The sequence below is a fragment of the Engraulis encrasicolus genome, chromosome 3 (assembly GCF_034702125.1).
Source record: "Engraulis encrasicolus isolate BLACKSEA-1 chromosome 3, IST_EnEncr_1.0, whole genome shotgun sequence".
Lineage (NCBI taxonomy): Eukaryota > Metazoa > Chordata > Actinopteri > Clupeiformes > Engraulidae > Engraulis > Engraulis encrasicolus.
The window spans coordinates 27,920,688-27,936,312 of record NC_085859.1 but is presented as its reverse complement, the minus strand read 5'-3'; the positions used below and the strand labels follow the sequence as shown (position 1 = coordinate 27,936,312).

The 15,625-nt window shown below is 43.3% G+C and overlaps 1 protein-coding gene across 2 annotated transcripts in view; it reads right to left on the bottom strand.

The window, feature by feature from the left end:
* Positions 1–15,625, bottom strand: part of homer1b (homer scaffold protein 1b) — a 66,586-nt gene that overhangs the window by 8,699 nt on the left and 42,262 nt on the right. For both annotated transcript variants that reach the window (XM_063195136.1, XM_063195135.1), the window contains one exon: positions 1,968–2,124. In XM_063195136.1, coding sequence (XP_063051206.1) covers positions 1,968–2,124 — 157 coding nt within the window. The remainder of the gene's footprint in view (positions 1–1,967; positions 2,125–15,625) is intronic.

The window sequence follows — 15,625 nt, the reverse complement described above, 5'->3', positions numbered from 1 at the left end:
GGCCGACCTGGGTTCGATTCCTAGCCCGGGTCCTTTTCCAGACTTTCCCTGTCTCTCTTTCCCAACTCGCTTCCCATCACCATCTGCAATGTACTATCATGAATGAAGTAAAAAAGACCAAAAAATATCTTTAAAAAAAAGAAGGGCTCATCCGAACAGAGCCATACCACAAAATGTACTGTAATTCATAGATTATAGATTACAACTAGATTGCATTCTCACAGAAAAGGGCTTGCCTTTTGGGGCAGAGATGAGCAGTTTTATTTTTGATATCTCTATCCCTAAATTAAAAACAAACTACTATTGAGAAAACAAAGCTAAAAGAAATGTTGGAAAAATCCATCCACCCAGTCAGAAGTTATGGGCCAAACAATTCAGCCACCTTGGATTCAGCCATCTTGAAAGTGTTGTAGCTCCGCATTTTGGGGATATACCAAATGGCATACATGGTATTTTAAGTTGGCTAAGGAACACTGCATATGATATTTTTTTTTAAATCAACATGGGTCCGAGTGGGATTTGAACTCACAACATCCATATCTCTAATCCAGCACCTTTGCCATTGATACTAGATGACATACATGGTATTTTATGTTGGCTAAGGAACACTGCATATGATATAATTTTGAAAATCAACATGGGTCCGAGTTGGATTCGAACTCCCAACCTCCATATCTGTAATCCAGCACCTTTGCCATTGATGCTAAATGACATACATGGTATTTTAAGTTGGCTAAGGAACACTGCATATTATATAATTTTGAAAATCAACATGGGTCCGGATGGGATTTGAACTCCCAACCACCATGTTGCTAATCCAGCACCTTTACCATTGAGCCACACAGCTGCCTGTCAAGAGCATTCCAGCAAGACAATATCACATTGCATTGAAGAGCTGAACAATAATAATAATAATAATAATAATAATAATAATAATAATTGTATTTGGATAGCACTGTATCATACAAGGCATGCAACTCAAAGTGCTTAACAAATGGGAAAAAACATCATTGTTAGAGATGGATTTAAAAGGAGAGGTAGAGAGGAGAGGCAGAAATAGCAGGAAGGCAGAGGAAGAAGAGATAGATAGAGATCGTAGAGTCATAAGGTCAACGTAGGTTAGGACCAGGATTCTTAGAGGCGTAAGGTCCATAGTGGCTGGGTCTAGAAGCGGGCTTGCCTTTTGGGGCAGAGATGAGCAGTTTTATTTTTGATATCTCTATCCCTAAAGTAGGACCAGGATTCTTAGAGGCGTAAGGTCCATAGTGGCTGGGTCTAGCATAACGGTAGGGACACATAGGAGGCGAAGCAAGGCGAAGCGAAGAGAGGCGAAATTCAACCGTCATCAGGTCGTCGCGGCGAATCAAATGGAATGGAACAGTATATTGTTGATTTGATTGGGCCGTGGCAGGCGAATTCGCTCCTCATTTGCATAACATTAAACTTTCTTTAATAATTTCGCTTCGCTTCGCTCCTGTTCGCTTGCTGTCGCTTGCCATCGCTTGCCTTCGCCTCGCCATCGCTTGCCTTCGCCTGTCTCATAGGAATGAATGGCAAAGTTCGCAAATTCGCGTGTATGTGTCCCTACCGTAAGTTATAGATAGTCACACTGATTAGACTTCTAGAACTGTAGTGCAGCTGCTCGTTAAGAATAGAATGTTGAGAGAAAGTGACAGTTGAGATGGAACCCTGTATTGGCAGCACCTGTTCTGATTGACTGTATGGCAGTTAGTATTGTGCTCTAAGGCAGAGGACAGAATCAAACCAGTTTCTGGCACATCTCTAGTTCAGTACCTTTGCCATTGATACTATCCTCACCCTCTTGTGCAGTCTCTTGGCCTGACGTTGGCCTCTTTACCCCCCCCACGCATATCCTTCTCTCTCTCTCTCTCTCTCTCTCTCTCTCTCTCTCTCTCTCTCTCTCTCTCTCTCTCTCTCTCTCTCTCTCTCTCTCTCTCCATCCTCACCCTCTTGTGCAGTCTCTCGGCCTCGTCCTGGTAGGCGGCTAGCTGCTGCTTCCACTGCTTGACGTTGGCTGTTGACTCCAGCAGGGCGGCCGTCAGCTTGGCATTATTGCCCTTCAGTGCCGCCAACTCTGCCTCCCAGTGCTTGGTGATGGTGGGGCTGTGAGAGAGAGAGAGAGAGAGAGAGAGAGAGAGAGAGAGAGAGAGGGAGGGAGGGAGAGAGAGAGGTTTAACATTTGTTTACATTTTTTCTCGATTGCTTACACACAATTTCTGGTACTTCACACACAATTCTCGGACCATCTCACCCATTTCCCAACTCCCCTAACCAATGTCACTGAACACTAAACACAATTCCTTCTTTACACTCACATTTCAGTTTTAAAACACACTCTTTTCAAACCACTACACACAATTCTCTGGATTACACACAATTTTCATGAAGAAAAACCCTGGTTGTCACATTGAACACACTGTCATTCAAAATACTAAAATCAACTGCCATACTAAGGTCACTTCCTCATCACATGGGCGAAATGTCATATTGATGAAAAATGAGTGGATGCAAGGAAAAAACACATTTGTTTAGTTTTTGAACTCAAAAATATGTTATACAAGACATCATTTTCATGTGGTTACCCAATATTTTACAATAAATTAGTGCAATTTTCTTAAATGTCAGAAAAATATGTAAAATATATACACATCTGTGTACTCCGAGTCTAAAAACAATATTTCAGTATTTTACTACAGAAAAATACCCTCTTTAGTAAGTAGAACACTGAAGAAAATAAGTTTCTACTGTGTTTCAAGTTGAGTATAGAGTTTTACCTTGTGCATATTAGTGTTCAATGGTTCACATAAGAGTGTATTAAAATGACTGATTGTGTGTGTCATTTGAGAACAAAATGACCTTTTTAGAAGAGAGTACATTGTTTTGAGACAAGACGTGCATTTTTCAGAGGTAGTGAGGAGTTTTGTCCGTTGTGTGTGAGGTTTGGAGATTTGTGTGTAGAGTTTTGAGAATTCGAGAACTGATTCAGAAAAATGTGTGTAAGCAATCGAGAAAAACTGTATTGTAGCATTCCCAAAGATTCACATTACGGGTTATTTTTTTAAAAACACACACACATTCAGCATGTGCAGTGCCTTCACACTAACATAACAGCACAACCCCAATAAGCCAATTCCATCAAAAGGCAATGGACCCAAAAACATATTCACTGCATTGCCATATAAACGAGAGAGAGAGAGGGGTGGAAAGAGAGAGAAAGGGGGAGAGAGAGAGAGAGAGAGAGAGAGAGAGAGAGAGAGAGAGAGAGAGAGAGAGAGAGAGAGAGAGAGAGCGAGAGAGAGCAAGAGAGAGAGAGAGAGAGAGAGAGAGAGAGAGAGAGAGAGAGAGAGAGGGGGGACATGAGATGGGTGGGGAAAAGACATGTTAGACAGAGAGAAGAGCAGGAGAGGGGGAAAGAGAAGAGTAGCGAGAGAGAGAAAGTAAGACAAGAGGGAGAAAGGGGTAGACAGAAAGAGAGAGAGGGTGAGGAATGGAGAGAGAGAGGGGGAGAGAGAGAGAGAGAGAGAGAGAGAGAGAGAGAGAGAGAGAAAAAGCTGTCAACACTTTCAATGTCTCTGTCAAAGTAGTGAGGACGAGCGAGCTGTGCTTGTAGCGTTCTTGGGGAGCAGGGGAGTGAGGACAATTATGCTTTCGGCTGGAAAGCAGAACGAGTAAGGTACATACTGGAACAAGGGCAGAACATCCAGACTCTCTCTCTCTCTCTCTCTCTCCTTACCACATAACACAGTAACGCACCACAGACAAACTGCAAAGTCTTGCATTTTTAAAATGGACATCAGTCATGCAGCTTTGCCCTGATGCCGCCATCCCCCTACCCTACCCTGCTACCCTACCCGCAAAAATCACCTGCCACAATGAACACCCTGAATATGGCCTCATTTTCCTTAATTGCCCTTCCTTATTCCAGACAGTTGCCGAGAAGCATTTTGTAGACCAGATGGCAGCTAAAAACATGAAAAAAAAAACCACATTTTCTCCCTTGAAGAAAACAACAACAACAACAAAGAGAGCTTCAAAGCTTTTTAACTAAAATGAGAGAAAACAGCATGGGCAAAAAGACACCCTGCTCTCAGTATTTTTGTGGTCATCATCCAATCTAATGAAATGCGAAGCTGCAGTCGGTTAATCACATCCATGGGCTCTGGTAATCGGCTCCGGAGCACACAGGGGTGACGGTGACTGGGCAACAGCCCGTGGCAAAGAGTCACACAGAGGGTGACAGAGAGAGAGGGGGGGGGTGATAGAGGGAGAGAGAGAGAGAGAGAGAGAGAGAGAGAGAGAGAGAGAGAGAGAGAGAGAGAGAGAGAGAGAGAGAGAGAGAGAGAAAGAGAGTGAGATAGAGGGGGAGGGAGACAGATAGAGGGAGTGACAGAGAGAGAGAAAAAGAAAGAAAGAGAGATTCAGAGAGAGGGAGAGAGAGAGTGAAATAAAGAGAGATAGAGAGAGATTCAGAGAGAGGGGGTGAGAGAGAGAGGGGGGAGATGGGGAGAGGGGAAGAGAGAGAATGAGGGAGAGAAGAGGGGAAGAGAGATAATGAGGGAGAGAAGAGGGGGGAGGAAGAGAAGGCAAAAGAGAGAGAAGAGGGAGGGAGAGAAAGAAGGTGTGAGAAAAAAGCACATGGTAGAGATTGAGAAAGAGAAAAAGAGAGAACAAGAGAGAGAGAAGAGGGGGAGAAGGTGAGAGAAAAAGACACCATGTGAGAGAGAATGGCAGCGAAAAGAGGGCAACAAGACAAGAAGAAAGAAAGAAAGAAAGAAAGAAAGAAAGAAAGAAAGAAAGAAAGAAAGAAAAGGAAGGAGGGAGAGAAGGCAAGAGAAAGAGAGAGGGAGGGAGAGAAGACGAGAGAGAGAGAGAGAGAGAGAGAGAGAGAGAGAGAGAGAGAGAGAGAGGAGGCGAGAGAAACGGAGTGCGGCGGGCAGCCGGCTGTCCACTGGATCAGATGGGCCATGACTGCCACTCAGCAGTGAGCCTGTTTAAAAGGAGCTGCAATCTGGCCATCACATCAGACGCTCGCCACATAATAGCCACCGCCACCACCACAAGGCCGGCCAGCAGCACTCATCACACTTATGAAGATAACACTCATCACTTTCATCCCATAAACACACTTCTGTAGATAACAACCATCACTCACATCGCATAAATAGACTTAAATAGATAACGATGATCTCTCTCACCACACTGTACAGCACTGTACACTTCACTGTATTTAGATAAAAAGGATAGGTATCATCACACACTTACTGGTTACGTTTACATGACACATTTAATTTGGAATGAACACCATTTAATTCTGAATAAAGCTTAATTCCGCTTTGAAAATGTCATGTAAAAACCTCTTAATTCGGAATTAAAGGAAAGATAAAAGTAAACTCGACGGAACTATTCTATTCTGAATTATTAATTTGGAATTAAAAACATCATGTAAACGTAGTGAGTGTGTATTATTTAACACTCTCATTACATTAAGACCAACCAAAACCACCCCACACTTATACACTTACACACACAACAATAATAGCGCCCATCACATTAAATATACTTGTATTGATAACAATGATCACTCTCATCCCATAAAAACAATTACATATATATATATATATATATATATATATATATAAGATAACAATGTTCGCTCTCAGTGGATGAATATGGCTGCATAACAAGGGTTACAGTATAAATAGAAAACAGTGATCACTCTCATTGCATACATGAAGTGGCATAACAGAGATGCCAGAAATTGTACACTAGATACATGTTTTAGAGGAAGGTAATACATAATACATCAATATGAAAATAGGTTATATAATATCGATAATATACAATGTGTTACAACATACATATAGGCTATGTATCATGTCACACGCAAGTGCCTTTCAAAATGGCCACCAAAAGGATTAACATCATGGAAAAAAGACACTAAAACAAGTGAAAACCAAAAACACACATTTAAAGAAACACATACAGAGTAGTGAATACAATTCTGAGGTGAAAAGAACACTTGTAAAAATACCACACAAGTGATATGGAAATGCACATTTTCATAACTTTGTGTGTCCAAAGGATTATACTGCAACAAGCCTTGATAACAACCCACACAAAGCGAACAAAATACTCATGAGCCCAGATAAAAAGACTTACCCACACTCACGTGTACACACACACACACACACACACACACGCACGCACGCACGCACAGTCCACCACTGCAGTAAAAGCCTGGTTGTAGTGTATGCATGTGTCAGCTGGGTTTAGCTGGCTGGTGGAGTCACTGACATGCGTTTTCTCTTCCCCCCCCCATCTCTCCTTCCTTTTAAACATTACACAACAGCTAGCTAGCGTGGGCCCACGTACACTACACCACTACACCAATGCCTCCCCATGAACGTCTCCCAGCGAGCACGTGGAGGACGCACAATGAATTTCAATGACCCACCACCACCACCGGCAGTAGCAGCAAGCAAGCAAGCAAGCAAGCAAGCAGGCAGGCAGAGACAGCATCTCAGAGTGTATATATATATATACGGTACCAATAGACTACCACAGTAGAACACAGAGCAGAGAGAAGCTCCTGTATAAGTGTGATGATGATGATGACGACGATGATGATGATGGTGGCACTACAATTACGGCACAGCATGTTGGGGGTGCTTGCAAAGACTCTGCAGGTGTGTGTGTGTGTGTGTGTGTGTGTGTGTGTGTGTGTGTGTGTGTGTGTGTGTGTGTGTGTGTGTGTGTGTGTGTGTGTGTGTGTGTGTGTGTGTGTGTGTGTGTGTGTGTGTGTGTGTGTGTGTGTGCGTGCGTGTGTGTGTGTGTGTGGGTGTGTGTGTGTGTGTGTCGGTGTGTGTCGGTGTGTGTATGTTTGTGCACCTGGACGTCTACGTACATGTGCGTATGCTGGTGTCACTCATGCACTTTCATGTGGGTAGCATGTGTGTTTGATTATAATCCACCTGTGCTTGCCTGGCCAGATGACCCAGCCCTCCACCACCACCACCACCACCATCACGAGTGCCACCATCACCTTCACCACCACCACCACCACCACCATCACGAGTGCCACCATCACCTTCACCATCACGAGTGCCACCATCACTACTATCAGCCCCCGCACCGCAGCCTCAGCCTCAGCCTCATACAGCAGCATATGCAGCCTCCCTCATACATCAACCACCAAGGGAGAGAAAGGGAGAAAAAAAATCAACACCAAATGTGTGAATACTACCCACGCAAGCCAGTCAGCACAGGCAGGCAGGCAGGCAGTGTGGATTGGAACTGGGAGGCTAATTCTCTTTATCTTTCTCTCTCACTCTCTCTCCTCCCTTCTTGTTTTTTTCTCTCTCTCTCGTTCTTTCTGCGATTTCTCGTAAGTCTCCCACTCCCACTGCCTAGCAGAGATTACATAACAGCTCACGCACACACACACACGCACACTCACTCACACACACACACACACACACACACACACACACACACACACACACACACACACACACACACACACACAGTGTCGATGCTGTCACCACCGTTCCCATCACAGCTCAGCAGCAGCTCCACCACCACTACTATACCACGCGCCACACACCCACTGCCACCTCTTTCTATACCTTCAAACGGTGACGCAAGTCGTGCAGAGACAAACACCAACCGTCCCACACTGCTCCCACCACACACCTCCAGAGCAGCGGGCACGACAAAAAAGGGAGGCGAAGCAAGCCGCTCTTAAGGGCTCGCTTGCTCCGAGACGCAGGGAGAGGAGGAATAGAGACAGGGAGAGAAGGAGCTACAGTGCAGAGACAGGGAGAGAAGAGAAGGAGTTCTGAGAGGGAGGGAGAGAGAGAGAGAGAGAGAGAGAGATGCGCAGAGAGACAGGGAGAGAAAGAGAGGGAGAGGAGGTACTGTATAGACAGGGGGAGACAAGCACAGACAGTGAAAGAAGGCGCTATAGGCAGAGAGACGCGCCGAGAAAGACATAGAGGGACAGGGAGAGGAAGACATGCAGGGAACAAAGAGAGGGAGAGAAAGAGAGAAAGAAAGAGAGAAAGAAAGCAGGGTTAGTAGGGACAGAGGAGCGGCCAGGCATCTGAGACCAAGGCTGGAGGTCTCCTGGAGGTCTCTTCTTCACACTGAGGGTGACGGTTGACAAAGAGCATGTGAGTACGCGACAGGAGCTGCACTAGACCCACATGGACACGGTAAGTCTGACGCCACGACGACTACTGCACAACGTTTTTCTGTCTTCGCTTCACTCCTTTGTTTCTCGGAAGTAATGTCTGATAACTTTTCCTCTTTTTTCACAGTACAGTGAAGTTGAGGTGACAGTTACAGTGCTTGTACTGCTTTAAGAGCAGTGTTTTCTTCTTTCTTTTGTTCAAAAGTGTGTAAATAAGGCGTCTGTGTTTAAACTGTACGGATCTTCAAGCATTAGCATGATTGTGTCCACAGTGTGAACGATGTGCAGATCTTTTCTTCTGTGTAGAGAAGCAGCATGCCACATGGACAATGATGGGGAGAAGACACACACAGAGATCACTGATGACTTGAGACATGCTGCTGGGGTACACTAACTCACCACTGTATTGAATAGCCAACTGTATACACTGAGTGACTAGTGGTTTAACAATTTGTCAGAAGATTGTACAGTGTGAGGCATGAAGACCCTCCATTGCCTGTGTGCATGTACTTTTTTTTCCTCAGAAGCAACTTCAAATGTTCTGTTGCTAAGGCAACGTGAAAACACAATAAAGGCTCTATGTACAAATGCCTCTTGTTTCATGGATTTAAATGCTATCACATGATCTTTTCCCAAATAACACACACATACAATCCTTTCAATTACTCCAATAACCTTAGGAAATGTGACAAATAAAAAATAACGTATGGAAGATATAGGGAATGATTGAATAGATATATGGATTAAATGGAATAAATATGTAGTACAACACTGATTCTACCCATTTTATCTTGTCACCAGTGTGTCATCATGAATTAGAAGTTATGATATTGACAAACAAGATTGATTGGTGGCCACAATAACTTGATTGGGTGGTAGTTATAATTAATTTAACACAGGCACACTTCATCATTTGCTACGGCAAATTTCTACAAAAAATGCCTTATGTGGGTGTACACGTGTGAGAGTGTGAATCTGTGTACGTATGTGCCCATGTCTGTGTGTGTGTTTGTGTGTGTGTGTGTGTGTGTGCGTGTGCGTGTGCGTGTGCGTGTGCGTGTGTGTGTGTGTGTGTGTTTGTGTGCACAGATATGGATGTACATGCACATGACCATACACGTGTATTGCGTGCATGTCCAATGAACACGTGAGCATATCTATCGGTATGAGTCTCCATTTCAATATCCCAGTGTGTGTGTGTGTGTGTGTGTGTGTGTGTGTGTGTGTGCTTGAGTGCGTGTGTGTGTGTCTGTGTCTGTGTCTGTGTGTGTGTGTGTGTGTGTGTGTGTGTGTGTGTGTGTGTGCTTGAGTGCGTGTGTGTGTGTCTGTGTCTGTGTCTGTGTGTGTGTGATCATGTGCGTGTGCGTGTGTGCGTGTTTCTGGCTAGCTGGCTTGGTGTCTGGGGCCGTGTGCCTGAGTGTGTGGGTGTGTGCTAATTATCAACACCTGATTTCACACAATTACTGAGGTTTGGGCACCATCACCCAACACCATGTGCTGAAAGACTAAGAACCTGCTGAGAGGCGAGACTGGCCAGTCACCACATTTAACAGGCGTAGTGATTTAAAACAAATGAAATTTAATGAGAAATCAAATGCATTGATAATAATAATAACATGCAGCATTTTTTTTCTTCCAATAACGTAAAATAAAATTCGACGGTTCATCCCTTAATTGATTTCATTTTAATTTGCCATTATTCGCCAAGTCTTTCTACTCATTAAATTTCAATGAGGCCTATTCATCGTACAGAGATACTTGACACGGAATTAACCTCCTCTCTTTGATGATAACGTAACGGCTAAGTGCTGAGGATAAAAGCAGTACTTGTGTGTGTAAGATTTTAGTTACACCAATTTTCTGCTTAATATTCAATGGACAACTGATCTTCTTTGTGTTCACATTGCCTGTCTATACCCGACTGTCTTACTTTTTCCCACAGTATTTTTGTTGTTGTTACATGCTTGACTGGTTAACCTGTAATATAAGTTGCTTACACGGTTTATTCATGATACCACATGTAAATGTGCTTTCGAATAATGTTTGCTATTAGAAAAGCTACATAACCTATATATGAACTATTAAACGTAGGTAGCTATAATGGTCTACGTGGTGTGAAGGCTGCATAGTGTGTATTTATCACATAGTATTACTGTACGCACTGCTGAAAGCGCACTGCCAGTGTGTCCTACGCTTCTCATCAGGAACATGATTAAAAAGTAATTTTCATTACTTGTCAAGAGCTGAAGCACGTAACAGTTATAAAAGCTGAAATAGTAATTCAATACATATTCAATCAACCTTTACATAAAATACGGCCTTAGTGGCTAGTGGCTAAATGAATGTATTTAATATGAGTAATGTACATAGGTGTATTTCAGAGGGGAAACTCAACATTACAATTCAAATTATTATTATTATTATTATTTTTAAAACCTGACCAAACCAATACAAGCAATGTGCATACTCTACATAAACAAATGTCACTACAACAAAGCAAAACAAAAACAATAATGCATTATCAACATCAATAGAAATTTACAGTCAAATGCACAGTTCACTACAGAAACATTTCTGTGGAACAGACATAATGTACACAATGATAACATACAAAGCACAAGCCTGAGCAATCATAGAATTTTCAAGGAGGCCCTTACTGTAAATGCCTAAATGCAAATGACAAAAAAACATTTAGTCAAAACGCATCGTTTACAAAAGACATAAAAAACAAAATTAGCATTTTAATATCAGGAAAAGAAACATTGCAAAGTTAGGATGCAAAATGCCCTTTGAAGGCAATGTGTTACATTGCATTGCATGCTTCTCAGTCAACATAAACAGTAAACAGTTAAAGTGTATATCTCAGGTTAATTTTTATTCAAAATAATGGACTTCCTTTGATAGTTCTACCACTTGAACAATTATCCATCATTTTTTTCATGCAACAGGACATCAGAAAATGAAATATAATGAGGAAAAGTGTGTATTTTCAGCAACATGTTCAAAGAATTCTAATCTATTGTGTGACGTCAGGCGAGGCCATTCAGTAGCCCGCAGTAGCGGTAGCCCTGCATTCTGTACGGTGTGTGATTGAATTATGCCGTACGGGTATGAAATAAATATCATTGGCAATATTATATCATGACCGCTACAGGGTGCCGTGTGACCGTGAGGCAGTAAAAACCAGTGTTCGAACTATGCCAAAAAAAAAAAAAATGTGGGGGGGGGGGGGTTACAATTGCGCTTGCCTCAAAGTGCGAGTCTCGAAAGCTTGAATTTGGAGAAGTAGGCCTACCATGTGATTTCAAATTTCAAGTAGGCCTACGCTACAAATTACCAGACATTGTTAGTATCAACCTTTAGTAGGTCTGTCACACCATTTCAGCACCATGTCCAAGTGGGAAAGAATGTAAACAGCGACAAATAATAAATAAATAAAACCGTTTGGGTGAATCATTCGCTCCAAGCTTTTTAACGGCAAGGTGCAAAGCAGTCGGCTGCATTGTAAGAGTGCCAGAGATTACCAAATTCAAACGACTGCAAAGCAATCTGTCTGGGCACAGCGGAAAGCACCTGTGCGGTCCACACGGCCGTCAGCAGAAAACGAATGAACCTCCCTTGCAATACGTCCGAGAACATCAGTACACCGTATGTCAAATGGCGCATTTGTCTACTTGTTTCGAGCACCACGTTTCATTGTCATTGCCGCGAATTTCTGACAAACCACATAGTTGAGCTGCACAACGTGACACTATCATACACAACATGATGAAGCGCCCCCCTCACGTTTGACATCCTCGGGCCGAAGTCTCATAAGGGGGTAAAGACCGTGAACATAGTGACACACACTTCACAGTGGTGTTGGTGAAAACGAAACGAAGTTGCCTCCCACGGCCCAAACGCAAAATAATGCCGAAAATTAAATGCCCCCTCAGTTGTCCTGGCTAGGGCAACTGGCGCGTTATCACTGTTTCTTATTCAATGCAGCAGCACTTTCATAGGCTACTCGCGCTGCACTTGTCTCACAATGCAATCAGCTGCGTGCTCCGGGCCAAATAGTCAACTCTCCCACCTTGTGGACACAGAAGGGAACAATTTGAAGAACGCGTTTCAGACGAACGGACAGACATAGCCTACCCTTTTATAGAGATGCTGGGACGCATCTAAAAACGTGGATCCAACGCGCGTAGTAGGAAAATAGAGACAGAAAAGATACAACCAAAAGGCTCTACTCGAAGGCTCCAGCCAACGCTGTTGAAAGATTGTTTGCCTCTCTCCCTGGCCATCTGAATGAGATGCTTTTATCAAACGTCATACCAAATCTACATTGGCCAATAGGCTAGTTTTGGTATTTATGTTTGATCTGGCGACTATTGTTGTTTTACTGTCTTGCTTGAATCGCTCTGTTTGGATTACTTGAAGACTTTCCATGGATTATCCTGCATCGTCTCAGTGCCGTGAGTAACCTGGAACATAAGTAGGCTATAGGCTATCATCAGAGGTGAGCTTAGTCACTTTTGGCCGCGAGAGACTTGGAAGGCGCTACATTTGCGCCACACAACGTGGATTATTGAAACTGAAGACTTGATTTCTTCTATTGGATAATTTCGTTTGGTAGTAATTACGGACAGTGTAGTTTTTTTGTGACACTCGGACTTTTTTTTTTTTCAAGGAATATAGGTTAACCGAAATAGTCCCGCCGCCGCGTGGGTTACCTATGCTATTGATTTGTGACACGCATGTGGGTGACCTTTATTGAAGTTGCATGTAATTCTATAGAACAGTCAAAGGAAATTGAAAATGTGATTTTTACAACAGCGACATGACTCGGGTGGTATAGGCCTACTTTAGCCTACTGTTTTGCACCTTGGAAAAGTTTGACGCGATTTCAGCACCATGGACAGTCCCTCCCCAGTCGGGCGAATAGCACCACATTTTAGGCTACGCAGATCATTCCCGTTTTGTGCTGTTTGTAATTTAGGTAGCCTATTGCATTTAGCTGACACGATATTGGCAGTTAATTAAAAATGATTAAAAGCAAGCCCAAAAATATGAAGGGACTGGTAAAAAAAAAAGAAGCCCATGTCGCATAGTCTACCCTAGGCCTATAGGTCCAAGCAGAATTTGCAACCCTGCATGAATATCATTTCTACTAAAACTAGTTGGCCAAAAGTTACTAAATCATTTGGAAGTTGTTACAGTGCCCTGCATGAGAAAAGCCGCACGATTACAGTTGCGATTTCTATTATAGGCCTGCAGGCCACGGACGTTATATCATTAGTGATCGTCACCTCGCCTATGTAAAATTCCAGGCAAATAAAATTAGAACGTTCACCCATGGCCTCGCCTGACGTAGTCGCCAGGTTACGGTTAAAGCCACATTTGCCACAACAAACAACAAAAATCGTTGTTTAACATCGTTTTTGGAGGGACTTATATATGTGGATCATTTATTGAATACAGTGTGTACACATTGATCCAAAGTAGTGGTTAACCTGCGATATACACTTTAAGGAATGCCAGGGGCTGCTGACCCCCACGGAGGAATGGTAACAACACTGTAGTGTTACATTCAAATGTTGCATTAACACTGCAAAGTCATGTATGTGCTAAAACAGTTTTAAATTCAACTCTGTACTGTAAGCGTTAATTCAACACCCAAGGAGTCAAATGAACCATTAAATCAATCAAAGAACAATGTTGAATCAACACTGTGTAGATAGGTACAGTCAGTACACTCGAGCTAACTGTAACTCAGTAGCTCACTCAGTAGTCACAGGCTGCACAAACTCAGTCAGTCAGCACTGCTCAGCAATGGCAGCCACTCATTCGCTACTCGCTTATCAGAAGGAGCACACCAAACATGCTTTTAACTCTTGTCTGGAAGGAAGGGGGACAAACAGACACACACACACACAAGAAATGCAATTTATTTTACAGGTGGATTCAGCACCTTGCGAAAAAACCAAACAGCTGCTTTGTGACGGTTTTGTTTTTTGAAGTTTTTTTTGTCCAATGTGTCTTGCTACTTCTGTTTTGATTGCCTGTCTGTACTCTTTGTGTATTTGACTTTGCATAACAGTTGTTATTTAGTTCAAAATAAATGGGCCCAACAGATCACTGTACAACAATGTGTTTGAAATGAACAACCCACAACGTGAGAGTCTAACACTTCATCACAGAAAACACTTAAGAGGCTTCAAACACGTTAAGCCTCTACACTACGTACAACAAGCAGTTTTAAACTGAACTTAAAAAAGATGAACTGAACTGAAGTCCCTGAAATCATCATCATGATGCTGAGCTCAGTCCACATTTCCGCCACCCTGCTTGGTGGAGAGAAGTTATCTATGCACCGTAAAAGCCTGGGCATTCATGCCCATTATGTGCTATCAGATTGAACTGCCATGGTTAGAGTGGTTAGAGCACTGGCCTTTAGATCAGAGGGTTGCAGGTTCAGATCCCACCCTTACCAGCACCTTCATCCATGGCTGAAGTGCCCTTGAGCAAGGCACCTAACCCCACATTGCTCCAGGGCCTGTAACCAATACCCTGAACCTAAATAAGTGTAAGACGCCTTGGATACAAGCGTCAGCTAAGTGTAATGTAATGTAATGAACTTCTCATTGTAAACACCCTCACTGTAACGCAGGGAAATGTAGGTCGGATGAGCTACACAGCTGCCATCTAAGACAGAAACGAGGGAGGATTTAGCCATTGGGCTTTCCTTATGTGTTTTATTGTAGCCCTTTCTGCACCCACCCAATCCCCCTCCCTTCAGCTAGTACGGGTAAATGGAAGCGTTGGAGTATTCACAGTGAAACCAGTGAAACTGAGGAAAATACAGGACGTGGACCAGTGCACTGCAAGCTGAAAGCCAATTTGTGTCAGTGTCTGCTATATAACAGAGTAGTCAGAGAACCTTTGTTAGAAAGGTGTGTGTGTGTGTGTGTGTGTGTGTGTGTGTGTGTGTGTGTGTGTGTGTGTGTGTGTGTGTGTGTGTGTGTGTGTGTGTGTGTGTGTGTGTGTGTGTGTGTGTGTGTGTGTGTGTGTGTGTGTGTGTGTGTGTGTGTGTGTGTGTGTGTTTGTGCATGTGTGTGCCTGTGTGTGTGCCTGTGTGTGTGTGTGTGTGTGCGCGCGCGCGCATGTGAGAGAGAGAGAGAGAGAGAGAGAGAGAGAGAGAGAGAGAGAGAGAGAGAGAGAGAGAGAGAGAGAGAGAGAGAGAGAGAGAGAGAGAGAGAGAGAGAGAGAGAGAGAGAGAGATAGCTGTGTTACCATGGCTGAGGCTTGGTGTGTTGTGTTGTTTACCTGTGTGTAAAAGACTGTGTCTGCATGGGTTAGGGCAGTGACTGTGGACCTGCGTTCGGCAGGCTGTGTGTGTGTGAGTTTGCGTGCATGAGTGTGCTGTTGTAG